This window comes from Hylaeus anthracinus, unplaced genomic scaffold (assembly GCF_026225885.1).
Source record: "Hylaeus anthracinus isolate JK02 unplaced genomic scaffold, UHH_iyHylAnth1.0_haploid 11985, whole genome shotgun sequence".
In the NCBI taxonomy this organism is placed as follows: Eukaryota; Metazoa; Arthropoda; class Insecta; order Hymenoptera; family Colletidae; genus Hylaeus; species Hylaeus anthracinus.
In genome coordinates, this window is record NW_026534333.1 from 7,934,898 (window position 1) to 7,961,436 (window position 26,539).

The 26,539-nt window shown below is 40.8% G+C and overlaps 6 protein-coding genes across 11 annotated transcripts in view; 2 read left to right on the plus strand and 4 right to left on the minus strand.

Moving 5' to 3' along the window:
- LOC128887277 (uncharacterized) overlaps positions 1–8,264 on the plus strand; it is a 44,370-nt gene extending 36,106 nt beyond the window's left edge. Inside the window, exons 3-4 of the mRNA XM_054142993.1 lie at positions 2,135–5,330; positions 7,836–8,264. Coding sequence (XP_053998968.1) covers positions 2,246–4,672 — 2,427 coding nt within the window. The 5' untranslated portion in view covers positions 2,135–2,245 and the 3' untranslated portion in view covers positions 4,673–5,330; positions 7,836–8,264. The remainder of the gene's footprint in view (positions 1–2,134; positions 5,331–7,835) is intronic.
- A 67-nt stretch (positions 8,265–8,331) lies between these two features.
- LOC128887300 (rRNA methyltransferase 2, mitochondrial) lies at positions 8,332–9,455 on the minus strand. Its single transcript, XM_054143035.1, has 2 exons — positions 9,404–9,455; positions 8,332–9,235 (listed from the first exon to the last, which is right to left on the minus strand). Exon 2 carries the CDS (start codon positions 9,214–9,216, stop codon positions 8,464–8,466), a length of 753 nt encoding a protein of 250 aa, XP_053999010.1. The 5' UTR covers positions 9,217–9,235; positions 9,404–9,455; the 3' UTR covers positions 8,332–8,463.
- A 637-nt stretch (positions 9,456–10,092) lies between these two features.
- Positions 10,093–13,490, minus strand: LOC128887285 (dihydrolipoyllysine-residue acetyltransferase component of pyruvate dehydrogenase complex, mitochondrial). 2 transcript variants are annotated; one of them, XM_054143004.1, is made up of 7 exons: positions 13,368–13,490; positions 12,784–13,023; positions 12,215–12,369; positions 11,754–12,139; positions 11,305–11,678; positions 10,898–11,197; positions 10,093–10,827 (listed from the first exon to the last, which is right to left on the minus strand). In XM_054143004.1, exons 2-7 carry the CDS (start codon positions 12,903–12,905, stop codon positions 10,698–10,700), a joined length of 1,467 nt encoding a protein of 488 aa, XP_053998979.1. In that variant the 5' UTR covers positions 12,906–13,023; positions 13,368–13,490; the 3' UTR covers positions 10,093–10,697. The 2 variants fall into 2 exon arrangements, with proteins under 2 accessions (XP_053998979.1, XP_053998978.1); XM_054143003.1 differs by lacking the exon at positions 13,368–13,490 and having other exon boundaries at positions 10,093–10,619; positions 10,699–10,827; positions 12,784–13,307.
- Positions 13,491–13,784: 294 nt separating this feature from the next.
- LOC128887303 (radial spoke head 1 homolog) lies at positions 13,785–14,863 on the plus strand. Of its 5 annotated transcripts, none has more exons than XM_054143043.1 (4): positions 13,785–13,953; positions 14,298–14,385; positions 14,472–14,673; positions 14,739–14,863. In XM_054143043.1, exons 1-4 carry the CDS (start codon positions 13,791–13,793, stop codon positions 14,829–14,831), a joined length of 546 nt encoding a protein of 181 aa, XP_053999018.1. In that variant the 5' UTR covers positions 13,785–13,790; the 3' UTR covers positions 14,832–14,863. The 5 variants fall into 5 exon arrangements, 3 of the variants coding, with proteins under 3 accessions (XP_053999018.1, XP_053999019.1, XP_053999020.1); XM_054143044.1 differs by having other exon boundaries at positions 14,472–14,658; XM_054143045.1 differs by having other exon boundaries at positions 13,795–13,933.
- Positions 14,864–14,892: 29 nt separating this feature from the next.
- On the minus strand, positions 14,893–19,410 carry LOC128887278 (integrin beta-nu). The gene is made up of 13 exons (XM_054142994.1): positions 18,705–19,410; positions 18,503–18,658; positions 17,967–18,211; positions 17,594–17,879; positions 17,353–17,517; positions 16,788–17,225; positions 16,506–16,668; positions 16,273–16,439; positions 16,037–16,209; positions 15,741–15,940; positions 15,545–15,657; positions 15,342–15,433; positions 14,893–15,101 (listed from the first exon to the last, which is right to left on the minus strand). The coding sequence occupies exons 1-13, from the start codon at positions 18,705–18,707 to the stop codon at positions 14,957–14,959; spliced, it is 2,346 nt and encodes a 781-aa protein (XP_053998969.1). The 5' UTR covers positions 18,708–19,410; the 3' UTR covers positions 14,893–14,956.
- An 873-nt stretch (positions 19,411–20,283) lies between these two features.
- On the minus strand, positions 20,284–26,474 carry LOC128887297 (estradiol 17-beta-dehydrogenase 11-like). Its single transcript, XM_054143026.1, has 7 exons — positions 26,241–26,474; positions 23,605–23,729; positions 22,956–23,066; positions 21,218–21,379; positions 21,019–21,101; positions 20,754–20,870; positions 20,284–20,676 (listed from the first exon to the last, which is right to left on the minus strand). The coding sequence occupies exons 1-7, from the start codon at positions 26,467–26,469 to the stop codon at positions 20,481–20,483; spliced, it is 1,023 nt and encodes a 340-aa protein (XP_053999001.1). The 5' UTR covers positions 26,470–26,474; the 3' UTR covers positions 20,284–20,480.
- Between the last annotated feature and the right edge of the window lie 65 nt (positions 26,475–26,539).

The window sequence follows — 26,539 nt, forward strand, 5'->3', positions numbered from 1 at the left end:
CTATGTCCTCGAAGAGCGCGCAATGAAATCACCGTATTCATGGATTACGAAGGAAAATGTAGGCTCCTTGCATCATTCGACCTTTGGGTCTACCTTGTTCTTCTAACGCTTCGTTTCGATGCAACTTTCGTTATTCGGAAAGGTCGAGGAGAATGTACAAGTGGTGGAGATTTTAAAATTCAACAAAGAGAAACGGTAAGCGTTGCTGTGAACGGCGAAACGTTTTTATCGATTTGGTAATCGGTAGAAGCCATCGCTTATCTAGAATCTGCGTACCCTGCTTGCGGTTCATTTCTGAAATCTCTCGTATCTTCCAACTATATTTATTATATTTCACATTGAATGATCGAAACGTAAATGGACGCTCGATTGAGACTTTCATGCACGCATGCTTCTTTACAAAATTAATTTTTGCGCAACGTCTTACGAGTTTCTCTCGTTGCAAAGCAGCGTAACATTGCAACGTAACATTGTCGTACCATTAAAGATCAAGGGCGTCACGTGCACGATAGTCAAAAGGCCATTAAAAACCAATAAGGATTGTAGCATAAATACTCCAAACATGCTCTTTATAATGTCACTAACGCGCATTTTCAATAAATCCAAGTGCTTTTTCTCCAATCGAAATGGTAAAAATATCTGAGCAATAAACAATGGAAAATAAAATTCCTGGAATGTAGACTACAGTACAAGTCAATGAATTCTGAATCGTATCTTCTTTCCCGTCCTTGGTTCATTTTTTAGTTTATTCTTTTTTTTTTTAAATAAGCGGTGGAATCGATTTCATTTGCGAAATCCCTTGGCGCCATCGCGTTATCCTGTTCCGTTTGGGAAGGTGTCGATGTCTGACACGTTCGCGAGGCCGAATCTCCCATTTATACGGCCTATTCGCGATGTAGACATAATCGTGGCGTGGCTGCATAACGGTAAAAACAGATCGGCGTGCATTCACTTTTCCCCATTCCATGCACATGCAGTTGAATGCATACGCGCAGACGAAGATAGCCGCGGGCATGCAATACCTTTTAAACTGACGAGTCATTGATCCATCCATTCGCGGTGTACAAATAACTCTAATGGAATTACCCTTTCCTTTCGGTGTTACGCTCCGCGAGAATACAGTCGATCTGCATCCACCTCGATTCCCTTTCGATTTTCGGACGAATGGACCGAGCAAAAATGAAATTCGAAAAATAGAGTAAAAATAAGCGTGGAATAAGAACGATAGAAAAATTAACTCTTTCGGAAACGCTGATAGATACGTGCAGCTTCGATTTTTCAGTTTCTCAATGATTCTGGAGGGCCATTAATTGTAAAAAACCTCGACCAATTGGTTGTCTCAGTTTAAAGACTGAAATATATTGTTTCCTGGAGTCTCAGTTCCTTCTTACAAGAGCCCCAAAGTATGGAGATCAAAATTTCATACTAATTAACCATGCATCTGAAGTTTCGAGCAGCTCCGTCGCAGGAAATGCCTATCTGTTAAATAAGTTTCCGGAACGTAACAGATGCCATCTAAGCAAATAGCGTCTATTAAGGTCGAAAAGTAGGCTACCGCCACGACCAAAGATGATTCAGTGCTGGAGTGAAAGCTCTAACCATCGTAGCTGAGTGCAAACTTTGTGTCGTGATTTCTTGCTTAAGAACTAATAATGTCACGTCTAATACTCGACCTATTAATACTTAGCTCTTCGATCATTCACATTATGAAGCACCCCACTGCAAGTCGAGCATCCTCCATGTTTCTTCTTCTATATACATCTTATCTCTCCTGTAGATAAACCAAGTATATGATTCGCTACAACACGGTCATTAACACATTGTTGACCGGCAATTTTACACAGAAGCGACTTCGTGTCACCGGCTATTATTTCGTAATTGAATGTGAAATTAAAACAATTTAAATAAACTTCAATAAACTTTATTTATATTTTACCAACGTAGCGAATTGAAATGAAATATTTCACATACAAGAGTTAACTCGTGACCGATCAACAATGTGCTAATTGAAAGATTGAAACTCAGCTACCTCACGTTCCAAACTCGACGTCTCACCCTGTATATTTCAATCTTACGCCTCGCGTTTATCGTCGACGTAATAATTACACGCATATTGTTATCTTCTTGTTTCCAGACGTTTCCGATGCGTCGAGCCTCGAGAGGAAGGTGACGAGCAGGTTTCAGACGAGAATCTTCGCGATAACTCGAACGAATCCCGCAAGAAACCGCATTCAATAAAAAGAAAATGGTCACGATAAGCCAGAGACGAAGGCATCCTCGGTGGGGAATGCTCTTCATCGTCATCTTCTCCGTTCTCGTCAGGCACTGCGAACTAACTCCTGCAAAAAGATTAACCGACTCGAGTTCGTCCTCCTCGTCGTCCACGTTATCGAGAAGCTCATCCGAATCGAGGTCGCAGAACCTAGGTTCGCCTAGCGACTTGGCCTGGCAGGCTTGGCTCCTGTTGGACTCCCAGACAGGAGTCCACTCCAGCTTGGACTCGGCCAGCTTTCTTCGACGAATAACCCCGAAGAGCGTGTTCATCGCTCCAGCGTTACCAGCGTTACCCCCATGCGCGGAGGGTTACCGTGCAGACACCATGGGCAGGTGCGTGAAAAGCGTGAACATCGACCAGGAAGCTCACTTCGGTTTTCTTCTTCAACGACTCAACAACAGATACGGCAATCGAGGCACTTCCGATTCTGGCTCCAACAACAACCAGAAGAAATCCAACGGGCCTCTGCAACTCAACATCCCTCTGTTCCCCGACGCGTTCCCTCAGTCGTCGAAACTCGACCACGAAGAGACCAGGGACTCCGTGAAGATCCCAATTGTGGTGCCCCATCGCGAGGAAGTTAGCTCGGCCGAGAAGAAAGAGTCTTCGTCGCTTGTTAGCCCTCATCGAACTAAGAATGGTACCAGGTTGGACCAAGACGACGCCATGTATTTCCCTGGGAGCTCCAGTTCCTCTCCATCGAGCAAAGACGACGAGAAAACTTCCTCGAAACACGACGACGTGATCCAGGTAGCGGAGTTCGTCGACAACGTGAACGAGACTAGCTTCTCCGAGGTGGTCGACTATAAAATCCCTCTTGATCTGAAGAAACACTTGAACATATCTGGCTTGAGGATCATCAACGTCAGCGATGATCAGGACGTTTGGAAGAACGGATCACTGTTTAATTCGACGGAAGCTACGCCCATGTTGATCCTCCTCCCGTCGACGGCGACGACGCTCAGAGAGGAGGATCTGGCCTTGGACAACGGTACGAACCATCACGCGAGCGTTGGGGTCCACATCGTGACCAGGAACGTCACCGATAAAGAGCCTATCGGTGCGGATGTTCCGGAATCTGTATCCCCTAACAAAGTGCTCGACGTACCACTGACCGTGGTAGGAAGAATCGAGGCCAACGAAACGCGGGATGGTAACTCGTCCGATATTTGGAACGCGGGTGGTAGAGATTCGCAGGAGACAGAGTCCTTCTACGACGACGATGAAGCGATCGAAGACTACATCGACAGCACGGACTCGCCTGACGAGGACTCGGCAGAGGCGGAAGGTGGCGAGATTTTAAAACACGGAGAGGCTGGCATGGCCATCAACGTGAAGGACATTAAACGACTGCACATGGACAAGCAACGACAACAAACTGAACGTCTGAACACGTCGAAGAAAAACGAAACCTCGAGGTTCGACTTGTTCGACGACGTTGCGATACGTTTCAACGATACCACGCCAGCAGACAAAGAAGGAAACGACGAGGCTGGTAGCAACGTATCCAGCGAAGTCACCATCAACGACGACATCATCCTGGAAACCACTCTTCTGGATGTCACCACGGACAAAACGAAGAACGGTTCGAAAGTACCCGACGTTAATCGCACGAGCAACATCGATGACAGCGACGAGTACTTGAGAGAACTGTTCGAATCGAGCAAAGAGTCCCATTCGGAGCCCCAAGTGGCGTACTCCTCTCAGAACGTTCACGGGACCGTGTCTACCAACGGAAGAACGCGAACCGACCAGGAGAAGACCGATCAACGACATGTGGAAGATCTCAAGAGCGACGAGCTGGAAGCAGCTCCCTCGTCCTCCGAGTCCCTTCTGTACGATCCTGGCTTCCGGGACCAGTACTCCGAAGACGACCCTATCACGGAGATTCACATGATCGACGAGCCTTCTACCGACGGCAAGGAGTTTATGAAAAAAGCCAAAGTCTCCTTCAAGACTTTCGAAACGGAGACGTTGAATTTCAGAGCTGCTCCGAGTAACAGACACTCCTCTGGCTATCCTAAGCAACCGATAAAGTTCCCATCGGAGGACGTGAACAGTATACACAATCAAGACTACAAGGAGAGAGTTCCCTATCCCCTGGACGATGGACTACATTCCAGCACGAAGAGCAGCGTCTTCCCTCATCAGAAACCCTTCCACCGAGGAGCGTCGCTCTGGAGAACGTCGCCTCGACAACAGGCGCCAGGTCAGCAGCTGGAGACGACAGGAAGCAACCAGAGACAGAGACAAGCGCCGAGTTCCATGTCGTTTTGGACGACGATGCCACTGATGAGGGATCCGAGTCTTTACTCCACCAACGAGGATTCGCGCAGCAAAACGACCAACGGTCAACCGTACACCAACAATAGATTCCCCGAGGTCTCGCCATCCTGAAGGACCGATCTACGCCACGCATTTAATCGCCGCATGATCCAAACGAGACTGCTCGCATTGAAATCAGGGACACCCATCGGTGGATAATGGAGTTTCGCCGTGGTTTTCTTGGTGTTTTTCACGCCATGTTGCTCTCAGTGGGAACGTCTACAGACTGTGGAACTGTGCCAAATAAATTAAGAGTCGTGAACTCTTGCCGACTAGCAATCTGCGTGCCACCCGATTCGTTCGACGAGAACTGACGGACGGGTCGATTGATCGCATAGTACACGCGTACTTGCAATTGAAGTAACGAACACGCGGGAAGAAATCGTGCGGACGCATACCGTGGCGCATCCGTTGCGTAATCTCGTTACAGAACCTTTACTCGAGTAACGTTTTGAAGAATTTACAAGCGATCGTACACCGATGGAGAGGAAACGAATACCAGATCCAAGGATGAGATTGGGAATCAACTCCTCGATTCGTGAGGATCGTCCAATTCACGATAGCGAGAATGCAAAAGCATCGTTGCATTCTTCGAACGCATACCTAACGTCACCAGCGACCGCAAGTCTTACGCTCTTCCACCGAACGTTCGTTCAGGCCTAATCTTCGCTGCTTCCGATTCGATTCGACTAAAGTCGCGTACCGATAAAAGCGATTTGTATATGTATATGTACGTATATGTATATTTCACTTTCTTTTTATACTTTCCTATCCAGCAGTTCGTAGTGTTTGTTCGAAGAAAACTTGCGTAGGCCTAATTTGTCGATTTAAGAGTCTTCTTTTGGTAAGATTGATAGTATTAACGGGCGTTAATATCCTTGAGCTACTCGTGCGTAAAGGCTAAGATCACACGACATCGTCTTTTTTTTTTTCTGTTTCTTTCAACGCAACTATTACCGATAGGCAGTGGTATCGTACTATGATTAACGAACGATGAATTTGTTTATTTATTTCTCGTTGCGTTACTTCGCTCGTGTGGCCTCAGTCATGTGATCAGCAATCCAAAATGCTCTTTAATCAAATTGTACTTGTAGAGTTAATGCTTCGATTTAAGGATTCATTTAACGAAATTCAAATACCTTTAGAGGCTTTCGTATACTCGATACGGTATTATGTTAATAAGGAAAAAGTCAGTACTACTTTAGGCAGAGAAAGTGATAAACTAGCGAACTAAAACGAATTACGTAATTCTGCTGTTAGAATTCAGTCAACACCTGGAGCTTTCTACGATCAGGTGTACCGGAATGTTTCAGACAAAACATTCAAGACTGATGATTATTGTGAAACTGGGCGTAAAACGCTTGGTCAACGTAGCCACGAGCAGCCGAAAATGGGGAACGCGTATTTTTAACTTTTGTAATTCAAGTTTATCCATTTGAGGCACTGGGACAAACCCCGTCAAATTGTTATAAATATGTTTAAAAATTGTCATATCGTCGAAATAATACTGGATGGCTCGCTATATTTATTTTTAATACATCTGTTTCTGCGCTCTGAAACGTGATATTGGTATCAGAAAGAAATTGTGTTAAGTTTAATACATCGTAAAATTTAGAGCGCCTATAGGAACCCCCGGGGTGAGGGATGATACTTCCGAAGTCTCACCTCTTTGATATTATCTTCAAAACTACCGGACATGTAAGGAAATTTTCTAGGCAAATTGTCTGATGATACTTTGAAATTAACATTGTGAACACATCAGCGACGAAAATTAATAAAATAGTAAAAAAATCACTGTCGTACATTACACATGTAAAACTATAATTTTTTAGCTTTCTTATTAATTTTGTTATCGACATGTACACCATGTTATTTTCCATCGAAAAGAACGCAAAATTTGCTTTGCAAAACTTTCTTTATCTTCCGAAGTTTTCAAAATAGCATCAGAGAGCTAAACTATCTGTTACTTCCATCTGCAACTTCACTCTCTGCTAAATGAACGAGAGTCTCGTGCAATCTCGTTGCATTTATAGAAATTCTACTGTACTACATGCGTACCCCGATAAATCTCAAACTCTTTTTTTAAACACCTTGTACAGAGTTCCACAACAACGCAAATCTAGATTCCTCCGCAACCTTGCGAAAGGTCACAATGCAAACTCTTTCTTGAATACCTTGTACAGAATTCTAGAACAACAACGAAATCAAGAATTCCTCGGTCCATCTTGCTAGAGGTCAGAATGCAGTGATTCAGAATTTTCGAAAAATCTCTTTATTTTTAGCGTTTGTACCCCTTATGCGTCATCGGACACCTCGTGGCACGCAACCAGGAATACTTTCCCGGGATATCACGCTGTTATACAGAGAACATCGACACGTGGAATGTCTGTTATGGAAACAAACGGACTTGCAAGACGACGGACAAGGTCGCGCTTACTCGTTCAATCGTGAACGAAACGTATACACAGTACGAAATCGTACACCGAAAATCGTAGCTCGCCGACCAACTAGATATCGGTACCGGAAAGCAAAAATTTTTCTTTTTGTACAGTTATCGATAGACGAATCAACGTTTGCGAATAGGATACACTGTAGCTTAAACTTGCTTTCGTAATGAGAAACGAAGATAACGCGAATTTGTGGTGACGAGAGAACTAGGGTAACTAACAAGGGAACGTCCTCGATCGAATGTCGAGCCTTGCGAAGATCACATTTAAAATATCGGTGTATTACATACGCACGTATGCGCGGAATCTGGGTTCACGAACTCAATACAATGACCCTATATGACTCTGGTATATCGAATCAGACTGATTTTAGCGGTATTGCTTTATTTATAGAATACAAAATCACAATCTGTCACGCAGTCTCGAGAAGTATGCTATTCTCTTTAGCAACGAAATATTGACATTCAGCTTCATCGCGTGCGTCATCGTATTTACTCTTGTTTGGAGAAGCATAAAGTGTTGTAACAATGTTAATATTTTGAACAGGATCAAACCAGTTTCATTTATAGTCTTAACCTTTTTATTTAAAGCAAGTTTAAATTATTTTGATCTGTGGTCCAATTTAAAGACAAGCGACAATTTTTTTTGCTCTCAAATAACAAAACACACTTTCAACATTTTATGTATCTCCAACTTAATCGAGTCCAAACTTACACCTACATTGTATAACGAAAACGCGTATATACATAGTATGAATGTTTCAATGTGTGAATTTATCATTGTTTCAGATCAATGTTTTGAAAGTAATGCTCAGACCAGTCAGGATCGATCGTCTCCGATATTATTAAGCTACACGGCCATCATCGAAATCCTATTCTTTTACCTTTTACATGTGCAAAAACTTGGAACATGTAACCCTTTGGATTTTATATGAAATAAAATTCTTTACTCTAAACTATCCCATACAAATAAGAAAAGAAATTATGTATCTGTCGTCGTGGCCAGTAATTTTTATTGCTCTACGTACGCTTCGATGTGGTGTGTAATCTCTCTTTCTCATACATTGAATGTTAATTTATGTACATATTAATTTTATTAAGAAGATTTGTATATACAGCGTAATTAAGAAGCATCACCAGCATCTTAATGTGTATTAATTGTAACTGTTTTAAATACTATTGTATTATTTATAGCTAAATATATCGATGTATATTATATTTGTCGTGTTGTGTAGGAGTCTGCTAGATTGCAAATGGAAGAAGTTATAAAATTATTCGATGTTGGTCTTATACCAAAATATTGTGCTTTGTTATCATTTATAACCTGTCCAGGCATGATACATAATAGTATTACAAATCATTTTATCCATTAAGCAATTTTTATTGTATATATCTTAATTATTAATGAAACTACATGTTACACTTTACTATCAGATGTAGCCTTTATTCCTTTAAATCCCCTACCTAGGAGAAATTTTTCTGTAGATTCATCTCTTGTAGCTTGTGGTCTTACAATCTTAACAGTTTTATAAAATTTTAGTATATCTTGCTCCAGTTTTTTAGACATTCCACCATCCCATACTTTACAAAGAAATGTTCCATCCACTTGTGTAACTTGTAAAGCAAACACAAATGCACTGTATGCAAGTTTTATTATGTTCTCATGATCACAGTCTCGTACACCAGATGCATTTGGTGCCATATCCGATAGAACTACATCTGCTTTGTTACCTTCTAGTAATTCCATAATTCTTTTTTGTGATTCTGCATGAGTAAAGTCCAGTGGACACAGTAAGGTTGCACCTTCAACTGGAAATACTGGCAGTTTGTCTATCCCTAACACAGTACCAACAGGATTGTCAGTTTTGGCATTTGCATTTGTTAGATTAACTGCAACTTGTGTCCAGCTGCCAGGTGCAGCACCACAATCGATCACAACCTGCCCAGGTTTTAATATTTTGAATCTATCATTTATTTCTAATAACTTGAATGCGCTTCTGCACCTATAATTAAGTTGCTTAGCCTTTTCTACATAAGGATCTTGTAACTGTCTCGTAAGCCATAATTGCGAACTGTGTTTCTTCCCCTTCAAATTTTCTGGCGTTTCACGAAATAATGTATTACAAGTATACAAATTTCTTACGAATAGAAAATTCCCAATTCTCTTCATAGTCGGTCATAAATATAACCTAAAAAATGTAGTTTAGAAAAGGAGTTCTTGGTATCGGAATCCTGTGCAGATGTACTTTATGAAAACACGTGTTATATATCTCATGCCCCGTTATCACAATTTTATTTCAATAACAATTGTGGGTTATACGTAAAAGAATTAATATAAGAAAATTGTTTTTACACACCATTCACATGCTATAAACGACTGTAAATATTGTTAATTTCAGTGGCGCCATCGGTGGAAAAACGCTCAAGTTTGTAACGAAAATAGTTCCGACCTTTTTCCTAAAATGGCGCTACGTGCCATCATTGCTGTGGCCATCTAGCGTTGAAGAGAACGAACTAATTTTCGGAGTTCGATCAGCGCCTTTATCGGGAAAACGCTCAAGTTTGTCCTCGAATAGTTCGTTTTTAGACTTTACTGCTTCACTGGCTAGATGGCAACATTTTGAGTACTTTTTACCGACACAATCGGTAAATTACCATCGTGTCGGTAATTATCATTGAATAGCGCCATCTAGCGGAGAAGATAGGAACTATTCGAGGACAAACTTGGGAGTTTTCCCGGTAGAGGCGCTGATCGAACTCCGAAAATTAGTTCGTTCTGTTCAACGCCAAATGGCCACAGTATAATGATGGCACGATTCGCCATCTCAAGAAAATGGTCGGAACTATTTTCATTACAAACTTGGGCGTTTCCCCACTGATGGGGCCACTGGGCCAGGAAGCAGAAAACCGAGAACGGTCGCTGTTTCACCAATAATAGTGTATTATTGTACATCAATGATCATTGCGTAACGTTAACTTTATCGCAAAATATTATCTTAGATACGTTTCGTTACATAAAGCACATATTAAGCAATAAAACCACTACTGAGCTTGTAAATTACAATTTATTAAATATGGTATACACATTTATATGTACGTATGCTAGTTGCTATAAACATTTTGACACATTTCATTTTTTTATCTATTTTCCCCTAATTTCAAAGTAAATTCTTTGCAATATAGAATGGCCGTAATATTATTTTCATAAATACACATATTTACACATGGCCGCTACTATTGCCGGGGAAGATTGATGTGGTTTTTCAAAGGAATTTAATGAAATAAAGTTTCAAAGTTTAAGGAAATAATGCAATCTTAAGTTTTTACGTTTTGTTTGCAAGAAAAACCACATGTACAAAATTCCTAAAATAGAAGAGGAAGAGACTCGCGATATTTGTGACATATCGATATCTGGATTGCGGACACATCGATTTTTCGCGTTAAAGAAAAAAAATATACTGCTTACAATTTCGACTCTATTAAAAATCGATGATTTGCAAATGCGTAAAGTAACACAATTTAAAATCGTACTATACACAAATATACAGGACATCTCATTGTCACCTTTCGTACCTGGATAGAATAATATTTTCTTGTATAATTTATGCTTACTCAACTACGCCTTACTGAACACTTCAACGATCAGACTTACTACAACAACATAGTTGTTGGATTCTCCATTAGGCTCTTGAAAGCAGCTAACCATTGCGCGCCAACCGCACCATCCACGGTGCGATGATCGCAGCTGGCAGTGACAGACATGTATTGGGCAGTCGTAAATCTTTAAGAAAAATGACCGAAGAATTAGATGGAACATATCGATAACCAAGAAAGTACTTAAAAGTACTTACCCTTTCTCATTCTTGGCAGGTATTAGCCTGGTTTCAGTGGTACCTACAGCAAGGATTATGGATTGGGGAGGATTTATAATAGCAGAGAAATTTTTAATGCCAAACATTCCCAAGTTTGACACAGTGATAGTTCCTCCTTGAAATTCTTGTGGTTGTAATTTTCCCTCTCTTGCTTTCGCTGCTAACGCTTTCACATCTTTACTAATTTGAACTATACCTTTTGTGTCTGCACCAAAGACTATAGGTGTAATTAGACCATTATCCGTACTTACTGCTACGCTTACGTCAACATTGTTGTACCTTGAGGGAAAAGAAAAAGATAAAGAAAAAGAACAAATAAACCATCGCGATAAGGCAAATGTAACATATTAGCGACAGTACCCGTCTATGGATAATAAGTTACTTACTGTCTAATAACGTCACCCATCCAGGCACTGTTACCTTCGGGTACTTTTTTACACGCCATTGCCATTCCTTTAATGATAATATCGTTAACACTGAGCTTCACTTTATCTTTCTCCAGCATTTTGTTAAACTGTTCTCGCATTTCAAGAGCTGCATCCATTTTTATATCTATCGATAAATAATAATGTGGGATAGATTGTTTGCTTTCCAGTAGACGTTTAGCAATTACTGCCCTGATATTAGACACAGGAATATCCATTCCTCCTGGAATGCCTGAAACACCTGCCATTGGTGCTGGTTGGCCAACAATAGCTGGCCCAGCACCTTCCAAGTCTTTAGATGTTATCGACCCGAACAATCCTGTGCCTTTCAAGCCCTTAAAAGAGGAAAAAATAGTAAACGCGATTACAATGGACAAATTCCAGGGATTAACATAAAATTATTTAATCACCTGTAAACTAAGACCTTTCTCAGCTGCGAGTCGTTTAGCTAGCGGACTAGCGTATATTCTATCTCCAGAGGTTGTAGACAGTTTTGTTGCTGCAGGTGCCGGTGGTGTTATGGGAGATGGGGGTGGAGTGGAGGGCATTGGGGCAGCTGCAGGTGCCGCTGCAGCGGGTGGTGGAGCGGCCGGGGAATCATCTTTAAAATCTTTAAAGGCATCTATGCTAGCTGCATCCGAGACAATGATACAAACAAGTTTGCCAATAGGAACACTTTTTGCTCCCGCCGGCACCAAAATTTTTGCCAGGTAGCCTTCTTCTGGGGTTTCAAAACCCATAGTTGCTTTATCAGTTTCAATTTCTGCAAGTAAATCCCCTTCGTTTAACTTGTCACCTAAAATACAATAAAAAGATTAGTAAATTACTTCTTACATCTCTGATATCAAACATACGAAATTGTTCACCTTACCTTCCTTTTTTTGCCAACTAACAATGGTGCCTGTTTCCATGGTAGGAGACAGCGCTGGAAGTTGTACTCTGACATGGTCTGGCAAATCTGCGTAAAACCTTTGTTGCTGCTTCCACGGAGTCGCCGTAAGGCGTAAGGTATTGTGAACCTGAATTCTGTATACCAAGCAAGAAAGCACTGTTTTACTTCTAAAGTTAATTTTCAAGTGTCACCCTTAACATAAAGATTGATTTACATCTGCGAGAATTTTGGATGCAAGGATTAGTTGTGCAAAGATATTGGTGCAAACTAAACCATGCAGTAATGAAAAAAATTGAAACAATGGAAAAGATTACCACGTATAATAACTTGATTTACATAACATTCGCAACGTTAAATCGTAACAAGAGGAAGAAGGGCGGTAAACTGTCCTTAAATGATAGTGGAAAAAATGGTGACAAGGATGGAAAAGGGAATTTAAATTGAGAATATAACCTTAACGATAAACAGTAATGAAGTGAAGCGAAGGTACGGAACCGCAAAACATTTGAAAAGACAATGGAACGTGATCAAATTGGAAGGGCAAATACCTTTGCAGATGTTTTCTGTGAAGACATCGTATGACCATGGACCTTACGATGTTCGTCCGCACGGAACTTCGCAGTATAGCGCGTGCCAATTCATTACGTAGAGCAGTCGTCGTTCGTATCATAATCTCGGATGATTCGAGGATCTTTTACTACCGATTCTAGTAGCAAGTCGACGGGAATTGGACGTGACACGATGAAGGGTTCGGTGGTTCGTTGTAACACCTCTCACGACGATGTCTACTATCGTCGTATTAGAGGTTATCGTAAAACACGAGCAAGAACGGACGATGCTAATAACGAATTAGAGGTCGTCCGCAAGGTCACGTGGCTTCAAGTTTAAAGGTGGTTCTCAAAAGGGGGTTATCATTGTTTACGAAGGGACGAAAGATCTAATTTTTAAAAGAAAACCGTAAAGGAAAGAAATAGGAAAGATAATAAAAAGAATCGGGAATTGAGAATGAAATTATAACGAAAACTTATGTCAATGTTATTTGGCTTACAACCAACAGTGCCAGCGATCAAATCGAACTTGCAATTTGATTTGCTAACACAAGATCTGATAAGATCAGCTTTATTTTACTTACATTTCACATTCGATTCAATGTTTAAATCAGTTTAGATTAGACGAACGATTTCTAGCGCGTGCGCGTTGACAAGTATGTCAGTGAAGTACATCGATCGAATGAAAAGGGCTATCGTGTAGATACTTGTTTTGGATAATTAATAATAGATATACAGTGATATATACAGATGCATACGTAGAAATACACATATAAATAAAATGTATCGATGAAATGATGCGATTCGTGACGTGATTTGTGATGCATATTTGTATACGTCACTGGTTTGATTTCGTCGTCAACGGGCGCTCATGCGCAACAAATCTAACCAGTTTCTAACAAACCCGATCGAGCGCTAAAGATACTAGCGGTGATTAGAAGAACTGTGGCTCTTTATTATATCCTGATGTGCACAAATTTAAATATAAATTTCAAGAATCGGTTGAAATGAGAAAACGAGACACAAGTAAAGCATCGAAGATAGATGGGTCCGAGACCAAGGATGAACAAAATCTAAAACACGATGAGGGAAAGTTTATATTTGAGAATGGGGACATTTATGTTGGAGAATACAAACTTGATCATGAACGGTTTGTACTGGTTAAGCAAGGTTAACATTTTGCATTATTTTTCTAGTTTTTACGTGGGGTTTCCATATTATTCAGAAATACATATACGTATGTACATAGTATGTATTAGGTTGTCCCGAAAGTTTCTTTCGCGAGTTGCACTCAATTACTTTATGTGGTCGTGTTTATATAAATAGACAATCTAATTTCATAGATATTCATGTTGTAACAACAATGGAGCAAAATGAATCATGCACAATTCAGTAATGTAACATAAAACATAAACTATTGTGCATGTATTATTTATTAATAAAGCGAAAGAAACTTTTGGGACAACCTAATATTATATACAATAATGTATAGTCTGCGCGTATATTTTGTGTAGGAAGAGGAGTGTACAGAACCGATAACTTTGATGTATACGATGGAGAATGGGATAACGATACTTTTGCTGATAGCGAAATTGACATTCGGTAATTAGAATTTGTTTTAGACGTGCTGAAATAATTCTTGACGATACTTTTTAAAGTTTAAATAATAAATACACGAATGACTGAAGGTATAATAACGATGCTCGGTATCGAGGTAAAATCGATTCGAACGGAAGAATAAGCGGCCAAGGAACGTACACGTTTCCCGACGGATCCACTATTCGAGCCGATTGGTTTGAAAATAAACCGTTTAAAAATATTGTTTATCGAGAGCCCCTAGGATTCGCGTGGGTAGTAGAGAACGTATCGAAGAATGTAAACGAATCGAGTGTAATACATATTTGATATTTTCAATATTTTGCGATAAAGAGAAATAATTTTAATTATAATCGCAGATGATAACGTTTTCTTCTGGGAACCATTTCTGGAACGACATGTTAACGGATCAAAGCATCGGAAATGGTATCGAATCCGCTGAAGAAAATTAACTCTATCGAGCTCGCAACGAATCGAAGAACTTGTTAGTGCTTTTCGTTAATGTATAACTGTATACTGTTTTACATCGTGAGTTAACTGTTTCAGTGTTTTTCTTTGTTTTCACTAGGCGCACTCGTCAGTCCTCTTTATATAGCGACGGAACCCTAAATTTACTTATAGGAGATTTGAACAAAGGATTTTCTGTCAAATTATTCATAGCTTTTTTCCGTTCTAGCTCGAATTTCTCGTATTCCTGTCTGTCTTTTATGGAAGTCCAACACCTGTATACACATATTTTAGTAAATATTTGAAATTTCATTATATATCAATGAAATGGTAACGCTCAAATTTAATCAAATTTTAACCTTTTACGGATTACTTGAAATTATTCACCGGTATAAATATTAGGTACATTGGTAAAATGATGAAAGACAAGAAACGTAAATTTTATCCGTTCGAGTAACGAGAGTATCCAAGAATGAAAAGATTGTTTTTTATAATAATCGTAAAGGGATACTCACTTCCAAATTAACAAGCAACCAAGTCCAACGAACAATATTAGAATGGTGATCGTAGACGAAATGACTGCTGCGTTTATCGGAGTGATGCATGTCTAAAGACGCCGAAATCGAAGGAAACGATTAAAATAAATTGGATAGCGTAGGGAAAATATGAAAGAATCGTTTGTAAATGAAAAATCTTGATAAAAATGTGACCTTCTCACCTTCTCCCCAATTTTTAAAAGGACACCGTTATTTTTTTGAAACTCGTACACATAGTGTATGATGCACGTTTGTCCTTCTTTCGTTACCTTCACGAAACAGTAGTGTACGTTTCCTGTAAAAGTTAAATTTTATTCAAATCTAGATTATCCGCAGATCTTGCAATCATTTATTTGGAGATTCGGTGTTTATTCGTACCTACATCTACGGAGTCAACTCTTTCGGTACTGTAATCGGAAACGTTTGTTCGACAATATTGGTCTATCGTCCGAGGGTTTTCTATGGTAGCGTTCACGCAAGGGTTGTAGAGGGGGCATAGCATACTTCCACGTACACTGATCGATGATTCGCAATAAGTACCTCTGTAATACGAACCGTCTGTTGCGGTAACGTTGCATCTGAAAATGCAATGGATTTGTATTATATAACGTATATGTCATGTTAATATAACGCTACATATACATTACTATAAATTATGTAGCTAAACTACGAACCGACATTCTCCGCAATCGCAATATCCGTGATCGGAGCACACGTTTTCGGTTCCTGGTGCGATGCAGGGGTAATCGTTCGAAGGACACTGGCAGGCGTTTCCTTTCCACCCTTTTATACACTGACAAACACCGCAATTGCACGTTCCTATGCCCGCGCATTCCACTCCCTTCCACTAACAACGAACAGTTTATTTAGAGTTTGTCAATTATATGTACGCATGTATGAACGTAATTACCTTGTCGCACGCGGAACATTCGCAAAACTGTCCTCTGTATCCTTTGTCGCAAACGCAACTCCCGCAAATGCATTCGCCTCTTTTAGAGCAAGTATTTGTCGCGTTTGGCCCGACGCATTGCAATCTATTCTGCACTGGTGATGTTTCGTCGCAATTGCAGTCATCCCCTGCAAACATACCGTTCAATTATTCGAAATCGAAGCGAAAATCGAGGTTTGACTGATAACTCTTACCAGTCCATCCGATATCGCATTTGCATAAACCGCATTCGTTCGTTCCATGACGACAACGCGAGCTGTCGGTGTGTTCGCAATTGCAGCCGCAGAGGAGTTGAACCTCGATCACCATTCTGGATGCTTCGGATGCCAACGCGTCCTCGATCACGACTGTTTGTTTCTGAAAAGTGGAAAGTATCGTAAGAATTTGATCGTGGAATAGAAAGAAATTTTAAAGAGTTTCAATGAATCGTGTACGATGTAGATTTATGGTAACGTGTCACCGATTCACTCGCATACCCAGAGACTCTCGTTTCTTGGACACTTGTCGAAAGAGAAAACAAGCTCAAAGTTGTATTCTTGGCCTTCTCGAACCCCGTCGCAAGCGTTCTCTCCTCCGCAGTTGGAAAAGTACTCCAAACGAAGCGGGCTCGATGAATTGTCGCGCAACACAACTCTCGAGATCAGCTTGTAATAGGAATTCTCGATGATTTCTAAAATGTTGGAACTGTCGCTCGTTAACGTCGCGACTTCCGCCTTTTCCTCCAACAGAGCTGCCATCAACTCGTACTCGGGACGTCGATCTTCCGTTACGGCGAATATCAAATTTACTTTCTTCCTCTGCAGCAATCTCCACACCTCTTCTAAGGAGGGGTAATCGTATTTCGTGGCCAACGAATATCGTCTTTGTTTGTCGAGGTGGCATTTCAAGTCTTGCCGACTCACGGCACCACCTAGCTGACAGTAATTTCATCGACCTTTCAATTTTCACGTACTCGACAATTCCCGTTGTTAATTCCGTCGAACGATCGAGTAGGTAGTTGGATTCGTGACATTTTTTATCCGATTAGTTATTTTGCGTTACCTTTCCCTCGCCAGCAAAATGCAATAACCCATTGGTAGCCACTAGTATGATTTTTCGCGCTTGTTGTCGCCAGCCGACCTCTTTTTCGCATACAATCGCTTGAACGATTCCGTCCAATCCTCCTTCTAAATTGTCGGCGTTCCCAGTTACGGAGCTGTAGTTTACCTAGAATAAATCGTACTTGAATTTCTCGATATTTCCCTCTTTCCTCTCCGTCTGTGTCGCAAATATTAACGGTTACTTTTTCAATGAACTGCTTGATATCGTCGGTTAGCATCAAATGATGTTGAAAAGAATAGAGGGGCGCGCAACGCGCGTGCTCGCTTTTACAAGGATTATCCTCATGCCCGGGGAGAACATATGGCATCAACGGCTTGTCCGCGTAGCTGCCGAATCCGATAAGAAAATTGCTAGTGAATTTGTTGATCGTAGTAGTCATGTTCCATCCTAGGCTGACCAGGGTCTCTTTGTCATCCCTCATCGACCACGTTAGATCCATCAGGTAGTAAAGATCCAGAGGATAATTTCTAAATCGTTCCGAGTATTTAGTATGTTTATCTTCTAATATAGCTGCCGAATCTAGCTGAATTATGATTATGAATAAATAAACGTACTTGGCTGGCCGATAAGAGAGTGGTACCGTTATTTTCGAATTGGGCCTAATTTTAACTTGTACTCTCTGCGGTCTTAATTGAACGGGTGTTTGCCCTACTACATCCGCATCTTGAAAGTTGGAATTCTCCACGAGCTTGATCGATTCCGGTTCAGCGGTAAGAATTTCTTTCTCTGGGCAACCAAACGCCTTTAACATCTTTGCCTCGTTGCATCTTGATTGAGCGAGTGTCGAGTTTGAATAAGACTATAGATACACGCACAGACAAAACAAAATATGAAGTCAAAATTATTTTCATTTATTTTAAAAAAAGTCCAAACTGTCCGCTCTTCGCTGCTATTACAACAAATTACAAAAACTTTCATTTGTAATGGCACCGAATCGGTGCAATTTCTTTCCTTGCGTAGTAGTAAAAAATTACTAACATATAATCGCAAAATACTCTATAATCCAACTTTTTCTTCTTCTTCTTCTTCTTATTATTATTATTATTATTATTATTATTATCTGTACGAAATAAAATTTTAGAAAAATTACCCAGTCGCTGCACCATGCGCAAAAGGAGTTGGCCTCGAGACAATCCTGACAGGAGCTTTGGGAAACGCACAGTTTCGATATTTTTACATCCAGAGCTTCGGATCGGCTCCATTCATGGCACATAACAATCGCGAATAACAGCGCTCCAAAGTTTGTCATTGTCACGATTACCCGACTGGTTCGATTAGATTAAAATCTTGTACATAGTAGATCTTTTCGTTCTTTCGTTTTACGCGCCGACAACTGATGTATCTATAAATTATGATTTCCCTCAAAGAAATTGGAGATTCGCGTCGACGATTTCCTGTTTTCGCGATTACTATGGAAGAAAATTTAAAACGTAACGTAACTCGGGCAACTTGCACGGATAGTTCTGTAACGCGTCAGTTATCTGCACTATGATAACGATATGTAGTGTTTTCGTTGGAATGAAAAAGGTAGATAAAGTGGATTAAGTTGATGATTCAGTCGACTAATAACACGATATCGACACGAATTCGACTGCACGGTTTTATTTTATTCGTTTGCAACGTTGCAATCTGTAAGCTGTAAGATGTAACTATTTTACCCGGCGGAGTTGCACGAAGACTAACCCATCTGTAGAGCGATATGTACTATTTCGCATACACATGGTATCGCAATTCCGATTGGCTTCTATCTGTAAACGATAGTGCTCGTGGAACGTATATCTATTTGTGTGTGGTTTTATTATCGGCGTGTTTCGTTGACGGTAAGTAATCAAGAGGTATAAAAGGTGACGATTGGCCATACTATTCCATAGATCTGTATGTACAACGATTACGTTATCGATTGCTGATATAATCGGAAAATCGGTATTTGAAACTGCACGATTCTGTTTAGTTATCGCATGAGCTGTCGAGAGCCGTTGAGTAGCATTAATTGTGAGACCTGTGAGAAACCGATTTCAAATCCTCGAATAGCGCGGAACCGAGAAAAGTGTTATTTTTACTAAAATTCACAGTAAAAAATGCAACTACGTACAAATAAAAGAATCTCCGTGTATCGCGGATAACATATGGCACTCGGTTCGAAATATGTAAATATTTTGGCGGTATCCGAACCCAACCCAAGGCAACGTACCATTTCATTCCATGAATCGGTGGTTCAAGTAGGTTATTATGTAGATATTATACAAACTTTATTTTTCTGTTTGACACGTGTGTTTCCTCACCCCAATTGTCGAACCGTTAGATGCGTTTTGACAAATAAGCGCATCCACGTGTCTGTTACGTTACAACCACAAGTTAAAAATAGAAAAGTCTTAGGTTATTCTTATGCTATAATATAATAGTTCTAACGTACAACAATTTTTTAACGTATCACATCGGAACCAATTATGTTAAATCCTACCCGTGTCTTATTATATTTAATTAACGAATCGCTAAATCTAACTGGAGAATTCTTCCTTCGATTGTACGTATAAAACGTTAATAGACTATTTGGAAACGTCAAAACGAACCAATTTCGTTCGTTACACGTGACATTTTTCCTTAAACGCGACGTGTTGTCATCTAGTGCGAGCAACGAAACGCGTTTAAAACTTTCACTACTAACCGTTTTAAAGCCATTATTTTTTAATATAGCTAACTAGAAACAGCGTGCTGACTGAAGTAAGGCTTCCCGTCATCCTCCTCCTCCTTCGTGAAATATCAGGTTTCTCGAGTTTGGTCCGTGTTACTACAATAGGACTCGCGACAAAGAACAAAGACAAAGACGCTCGCTCTACGATAACAAAGTCCACTTTGTTATCCCACTCCCAATTTCGCGCAACGACTTGCTTAGAAAAAGAAGCAAGACGCTTCGAGATCGAGACGCGATAAATTTCTAAAGTATACCCGGTACGTTAAATGTATAATACGCCTTATAATTACGCCAGCGTTATGAACGTATCGTGGACTGACAGTACGACGTACGTTTACAAACATTTCAGATGTATCACGAGTCGATTACATAACGATTAAGGCTTCCTTTCGGAACTGGAAATGCGTCTGGTTAATTGCTGATGGATGCTGGCACCATTCTGATCCTTGGTCAATACGTTGGGAACACTTTCCTTCCTGACGGTTGACGTCGTATGCAAGTTCGTGGGAGTGCTAAAATCGTTTGGAACCACACCCTGGATGAACATTGTCGCGCATTTCCATGGGAAAGCCCTGTCAATCATCGTTAAGATTAAATTAGAATTGTCCAATACTATTTTTTTGTTATTAAGGTTATCGGAACACTTTACCATTTCAGGAGGAGGAAAATGTAAAGGTAACCCGGCACTACAGCGATTTTCTCGTTACACCTCATAGCGGACACCACTCGGTCGGCCACTTCATTCGGGCTAAGCGTTGGGACAAATCTGGAAAGTCAGATTAGTCAGATACCTGTCGTGCGTAAGTATTCGTGAAAACTATACACCGTGTTTAATAGATTTCATCTAGTCTCATCTCATCTCATTGCATACGATTTTATTCATTCGATACAGGTAAAACTATATTTATGTATACCTAGTCGCAATCTCTGTGAACATGCCAGTACTACGAATGAAAAACGGACATATCACCGTGGTATTGATGTTATATCCCTCAGCCTAGAAGATACAATAAGCAATATGAAAAAAAACATACCCTAAAACAATTATCGTAAGAGAGTTCTTTCTTATGTATCTACGTGTATTCTCGAATGAAATTTAAACGACACCGTTACCGCTAGTTCCATGTGTAGTGCTTCCTCGAAACCAACTGCCGCGAACTTGGAGGTACAATAGTCTACCAATGATGGTACTCCTATGTGTCCAGCCAAGCTAGCTATGCTTACGATATGACCCTTGTCATCCGCCATCATCGAAGGTAAGAACGCTTTCGTTGTCTGAAAAAAATTATATTACTGTTAATTCTTTAAAGTACCGTTTATACGACTTTCGTCAACCATTAAATATAGAAAAGCAGGGACAACACCAAGGAGCCAAGGAAAACTATGTATTATCGCCACCGGATGGCCCCCTTCGTATTGTGCAATTTTATTTCAGCAAATATGCCTGTGAAACTTATAGTTGCTAATAGTTATTGCTCCATCCTATATGTATAACAGATAAGCAAGACTCGTACAACCGAGCATCGCGACGACAGCGTCAACGTATCGAATCGTATTGGAAAGTGGATCGATCAATTCTACCGAAATGACCGTGGCAACGATCGAATGGAGCAACAAGTCATTGTTTGTGGTCCCTTTACACGCGATAGTCGACGTATCTTCTTCCGATTCTCGCAATGCAAAAACTATGCAAAAACTATGTGATGTAACGAGTCACGCGAAATCGGTATTCGTTGTCTAGCCGCGCGGTACAATTTCCTTTCTTCGTGTCCCGAATCCGATAAACTTCGACTAATTGTACGATAACGAGTGTTTTCCTAAAAGCGATTTTTATCGACATCTACGGAAAACAAAAATACTTTTTTTTTTTTAATATTTAAGTGTCAATGGAAGAATGGAAGTTGTTTTCTACGATTAGAAGCTTGAAAATAATTGCGTTAGCTACGGTTGCCACTCGTTTCCAGTATTATGCGAAAGCACGAGCCAAGATATAGCGAACATTCCTATCCAGGAACTACGTTTGGCAAGCGCGTTGCTTCTCGCGTGTCGCAACCGCGAGGTACGAGTGTACTGCAACTACATGGCCGAGTGGTTGCATCTATCCGACCGGTTTTCCCACCTGACCCACGGTAACGGTCCTAAATAGAGAGAACACGAGGACAGAAATGCCTCTCACTTGGACTTTTTTATCCATAGAGGGAGTCTCGGTTCTCGGTTTTTCAATTTCAGGCTCGAATCTGCAGAATTGCAATCGCGGTCAATTTTACATCGGACCATCGGAAGAATTTGATGATCATCGAACGATACATCGTACATATATCAAACTAAAGTATAATAGCAAATCGTCCGTTTGCGAATGCTTAGAGGCTAGTCCTTTACTCCATATAGAAATATTAACAAAATTTACGGAAATCGAAGTAAATAAAAGTGATGACTCGAGTTTACGTTTACGTGTTTGAAATTTGAAATCCATGTACATACTGTATACATTGTTCCAACGCTCGAGCACGACGACGATAAGTACTCTTACCGCGCGTTGAAATCTCTCGAGCACAGATGGTCGTAACGTAACGCTAACAACTTCACACTCTAAGTACCATGTACAAAATCGATTGTTACGTTAAAATATTATCGTTCAATGTAGAACTATCTATAATAATTGTAATCGTCGGATAGGTTTACGGATCTCTACGACTACCCGTTACGCATCGGTCTATTTTTTATGCAAATCGATTTTTTTCCACCTATGTACATCTGATCAGGGACATCGCGTCGATAAATTAAACGATGTCGGTCGCGTTGCGTTGAACGCCAACGAATCAGATAAATACCGAAGAAGATGAAAACGTACCCAAAAGTGACTCATCACGTTTACATCCATCGTCCGGATAATGAGCTTGTCGGGTGTGTCCAGAAATTTCGTCCTGTTCACGATACCAGCGTTGTTTATCAATATCGTTACCTGCAACATCCGTGTAACGTAATTAAGATTAATAATCCGGAAACAAATTATACATTTTATTCGTTGCTGTCTGCTCTGTTAAATGGAATATACATTTTGGGACGACAGGACAGATTTTTAACGAAAAAAAATAAAACAAAAATACAGTGTGGTATTCCGGTTGTTTCGAGTCTTTTCCTTTTCGAATATGTCAACGGTATATTTAAACGTTACACGTGCTTAGCGCAATACATAATTTCGTAATTTATCGTCTCCAGAAGCACGATAGTCTCGACAACGCGTTATCGCGCCTAAGATCTTCCAAGTTACGATGCGAGACTAAAAGTAGACGTTCACATTTGGCTCTAGTGTGCAAGTTTGCCTTTCCAAATTCGGTATACTGTACGATACCTATCGAAAAAGTAAAAATGTTTTTTTCATTCAAACAGGGTTACAGTTTTCGGCGGTATTTCTCATTAACTTTTTCATTCTTTCTATTTCTATCCGTTAAGTAAATATTATGGATTTTCAATTAGCGCAACAGTTACGGATTTCTCACCTTTCCAACTTCTTCTTTGACCAATGCAGCTTTTTTGTAGACATCCTCCCGATCGCATAGGTCGCAAATGTAACCGTAGCATGTTCCGCCTGCGGATTGCACCAATTTAACGGTTTCTTCCATACCTGGAACAAAGAACAAAAAAATGGCCTTTGGTCGATGAAACGGACACCGTCTTTTGGATCGAAACGACATTAATTACTTCAAAGACGGATAAAGAATTTCTTGTTATTTTTCGTCTACTGTACCAGCATAGATAATCTGTATCGTTGGACGTCGATCGAACCTAACAAATGCTCTTCGTAAAAAAATATATCGTAATCGTAAAAAAAATATATATTTAAATAGAAACAAATAATACAAATGTTTGTTTATCCAGTCCCTATCTATCGCCCATGAACAAGTTTAAGTGTATTCTCGTATACCGCATACAAAAATTAACGCATACAGCAAGATCGCACAAAAACAGGTTTCACGAACACGATTCCTCCTATCTTGGTATGAACTGACTCTAAATGTAAGTGTTTGTGCCAATTTATCATCGATCTGAATCTATTCGATTCCTCTATCATCTCGCAAACTAGTTTCGCGAGATTACTTATTACGTACTTTGATCAACCTTGCCACATGTTTTTCCAAATGCTGATAGTTTACGGTACAAAGATTCGCGATACAACGTTTAGATCGTGGATAATGAAAGGGTATAGCGAACGAGATATTACGAACACCGAGAATCGAGCAAATACTTCGTCGGCTGGTAGTTACCCATATGTTGCGAGTCTGTTAGCTAATACAGTGTTCGTTTTGTTGTCTGCGCGATCCACGGAGAGGCCGAAGCAATTTAAGCGCCATTCATACGTGACGTTTTACGCCGGACAGTGCGTTGTCCAAGTCAACCGCTGTCCGAACACCGACTCGCGAACCTACGTATGTAACAGCCTGTACAGTTGTACAACGTATATTGTACATACATACGTCGCATCGCGTCGTATCGCGGTCGTGCAGTTTTACGTAGAAAGTTTTGAGACGAGCGAAGAAGCGGTTGTCTCGCTTCTTGGCCAAGTATGCTACGCGTGCTCGCGTAAAATATGAAACATATTACATAGTGCGCTAGAACTATTCAAAACGGCCGAAACCGCCCACCAAAAGCAAACGCACGCACGCAAGCGAATTAGTTGCGATGGAGTTTCATTTTTACAACGGTCAACCAGTTTACGAAGCTGATCTCGGCCAGATCTACTTGCACGACCTTGACTGTTCGAGCTCTTTTATTTGGTGCACGCATCCAAGCACTTGCTCACAAGATAGACGTAACTTTTCTCAAAGGACTTTTCGATATTTCTAATCGCCTAATTGCATAGTTCGCTTTGGACGTCACGCGTCCAAGTTGCAAACGATATACTATACCGATAGCCAGTTGCTGGTTGTACGTAGTTAGGTACATCCCGACCGAGCTACGCGCAATCAATATTCTGCCCGCGAGTTTCAAGTTTGCGATTGCCGACGCTTAAAATTCGTTACGCGACCGAGCTTCCTCTGCCCGTGAACCCGAGCGGTCTTCTTCCCTCTCGCGGCAATTAATCTGTCCCGCGATTTTTATCATTTTTATTTCATCGACCTTCCGCTTCGTTGCTCAACGTTACGGGATCGCGTTGCGCTAGCGTTACGGCTTACGGCTATGCCTCGATAATCATTTAAGAAACGCGGGAAATTACAACTCTCTAAAGTTGATGCCCAAGGCCGCTACTCGAATTTGACACGACAATTCCGAATCACCAAGGATCCGAAATTCGCAAAGGTATCGTCTGCCTCGTGAATACGAGGATACATTTATATGTATTTTATAATCCTCGAAGCTACGGAATATTGAATGCCGAGCGTGCGGCTTTACAAGAGAGGTATGGAGCAACGTGCAGACAAAATGTCAAATGGCAAAAGAATCCTCTCGCTTAGCTATACGCGTTCGCCGCGAATCGTATAAATCGACCGAACGTTCGTAACTCCGAAAGTGTTGACATGATTTTTCTTTTTTTTAATAAACGATCACTTCGAAAGATTAACAGTTGCGAACGAAATGGAAAAAAAGACGTGCTCCGAAACTGTAAGATTCCGGCTCGGTTGTATGCAAGGACGCGATGAGCGATGAGACATTTGAGAAACGAGCGCGAGCATCGACCATCGACTTCGAGGACTGATCGCGTTGGAAGTTCGAGCACGCTTCGAACGGCCTTGAGATTCGGATGTTAGTCGTTACGAGGATTTTCCACGATGTTGCACGGTAATTACTCGGACGATATCGAGTCGTCCTTTGTATTCCAGTCAGGAATCGAACAATGACTGTGCTACTCCGATGTTAAGGCTCGAGGAGCGATCGTTCTCACAAATTTTCCCTCGAGAAACCACGCGATCCATCGCATCGCCTCGAATCCCAACATTTTTCTATTTCGGCGTATTATTCGTTCGGAATTCGTTTAAGGATTCACGAAACATTGCCTCGAAATCGTTTGCCTCGTTGAACAAATTTCTGTGAATTTCGCAAACTTTATAATCTCGTCGCATATTACCTCTTTGCAAGAAATTCCTTATTACACTTGCCATTCGGTTCTTTTACACGTATTCATCGAAAAGGTGCTCACCGGCTTTGTTAACGTCCCAGATAACGACGATGGCACCGAGATTGGCTAACCTGAGGGCGATTAGTCTACCTAGGCCGCCCCCTCCCCCGGTCACCAGAGTTACCTCTCCGGCGATGCTCTTCATCTTGTATTTCATCGGAATAAACGATTTGACGATGCCCTTGACGATGGAGGCTATCGCGAGGATCACGAAACCGATGAAATTCCAGGTAGAACTCAGGAAAGACATGGTTATCAAGTACCGAAAGATACTCGGGCACGAATCTTCGGCGTAACAACCGTTTAACGCGTTTGTCGTG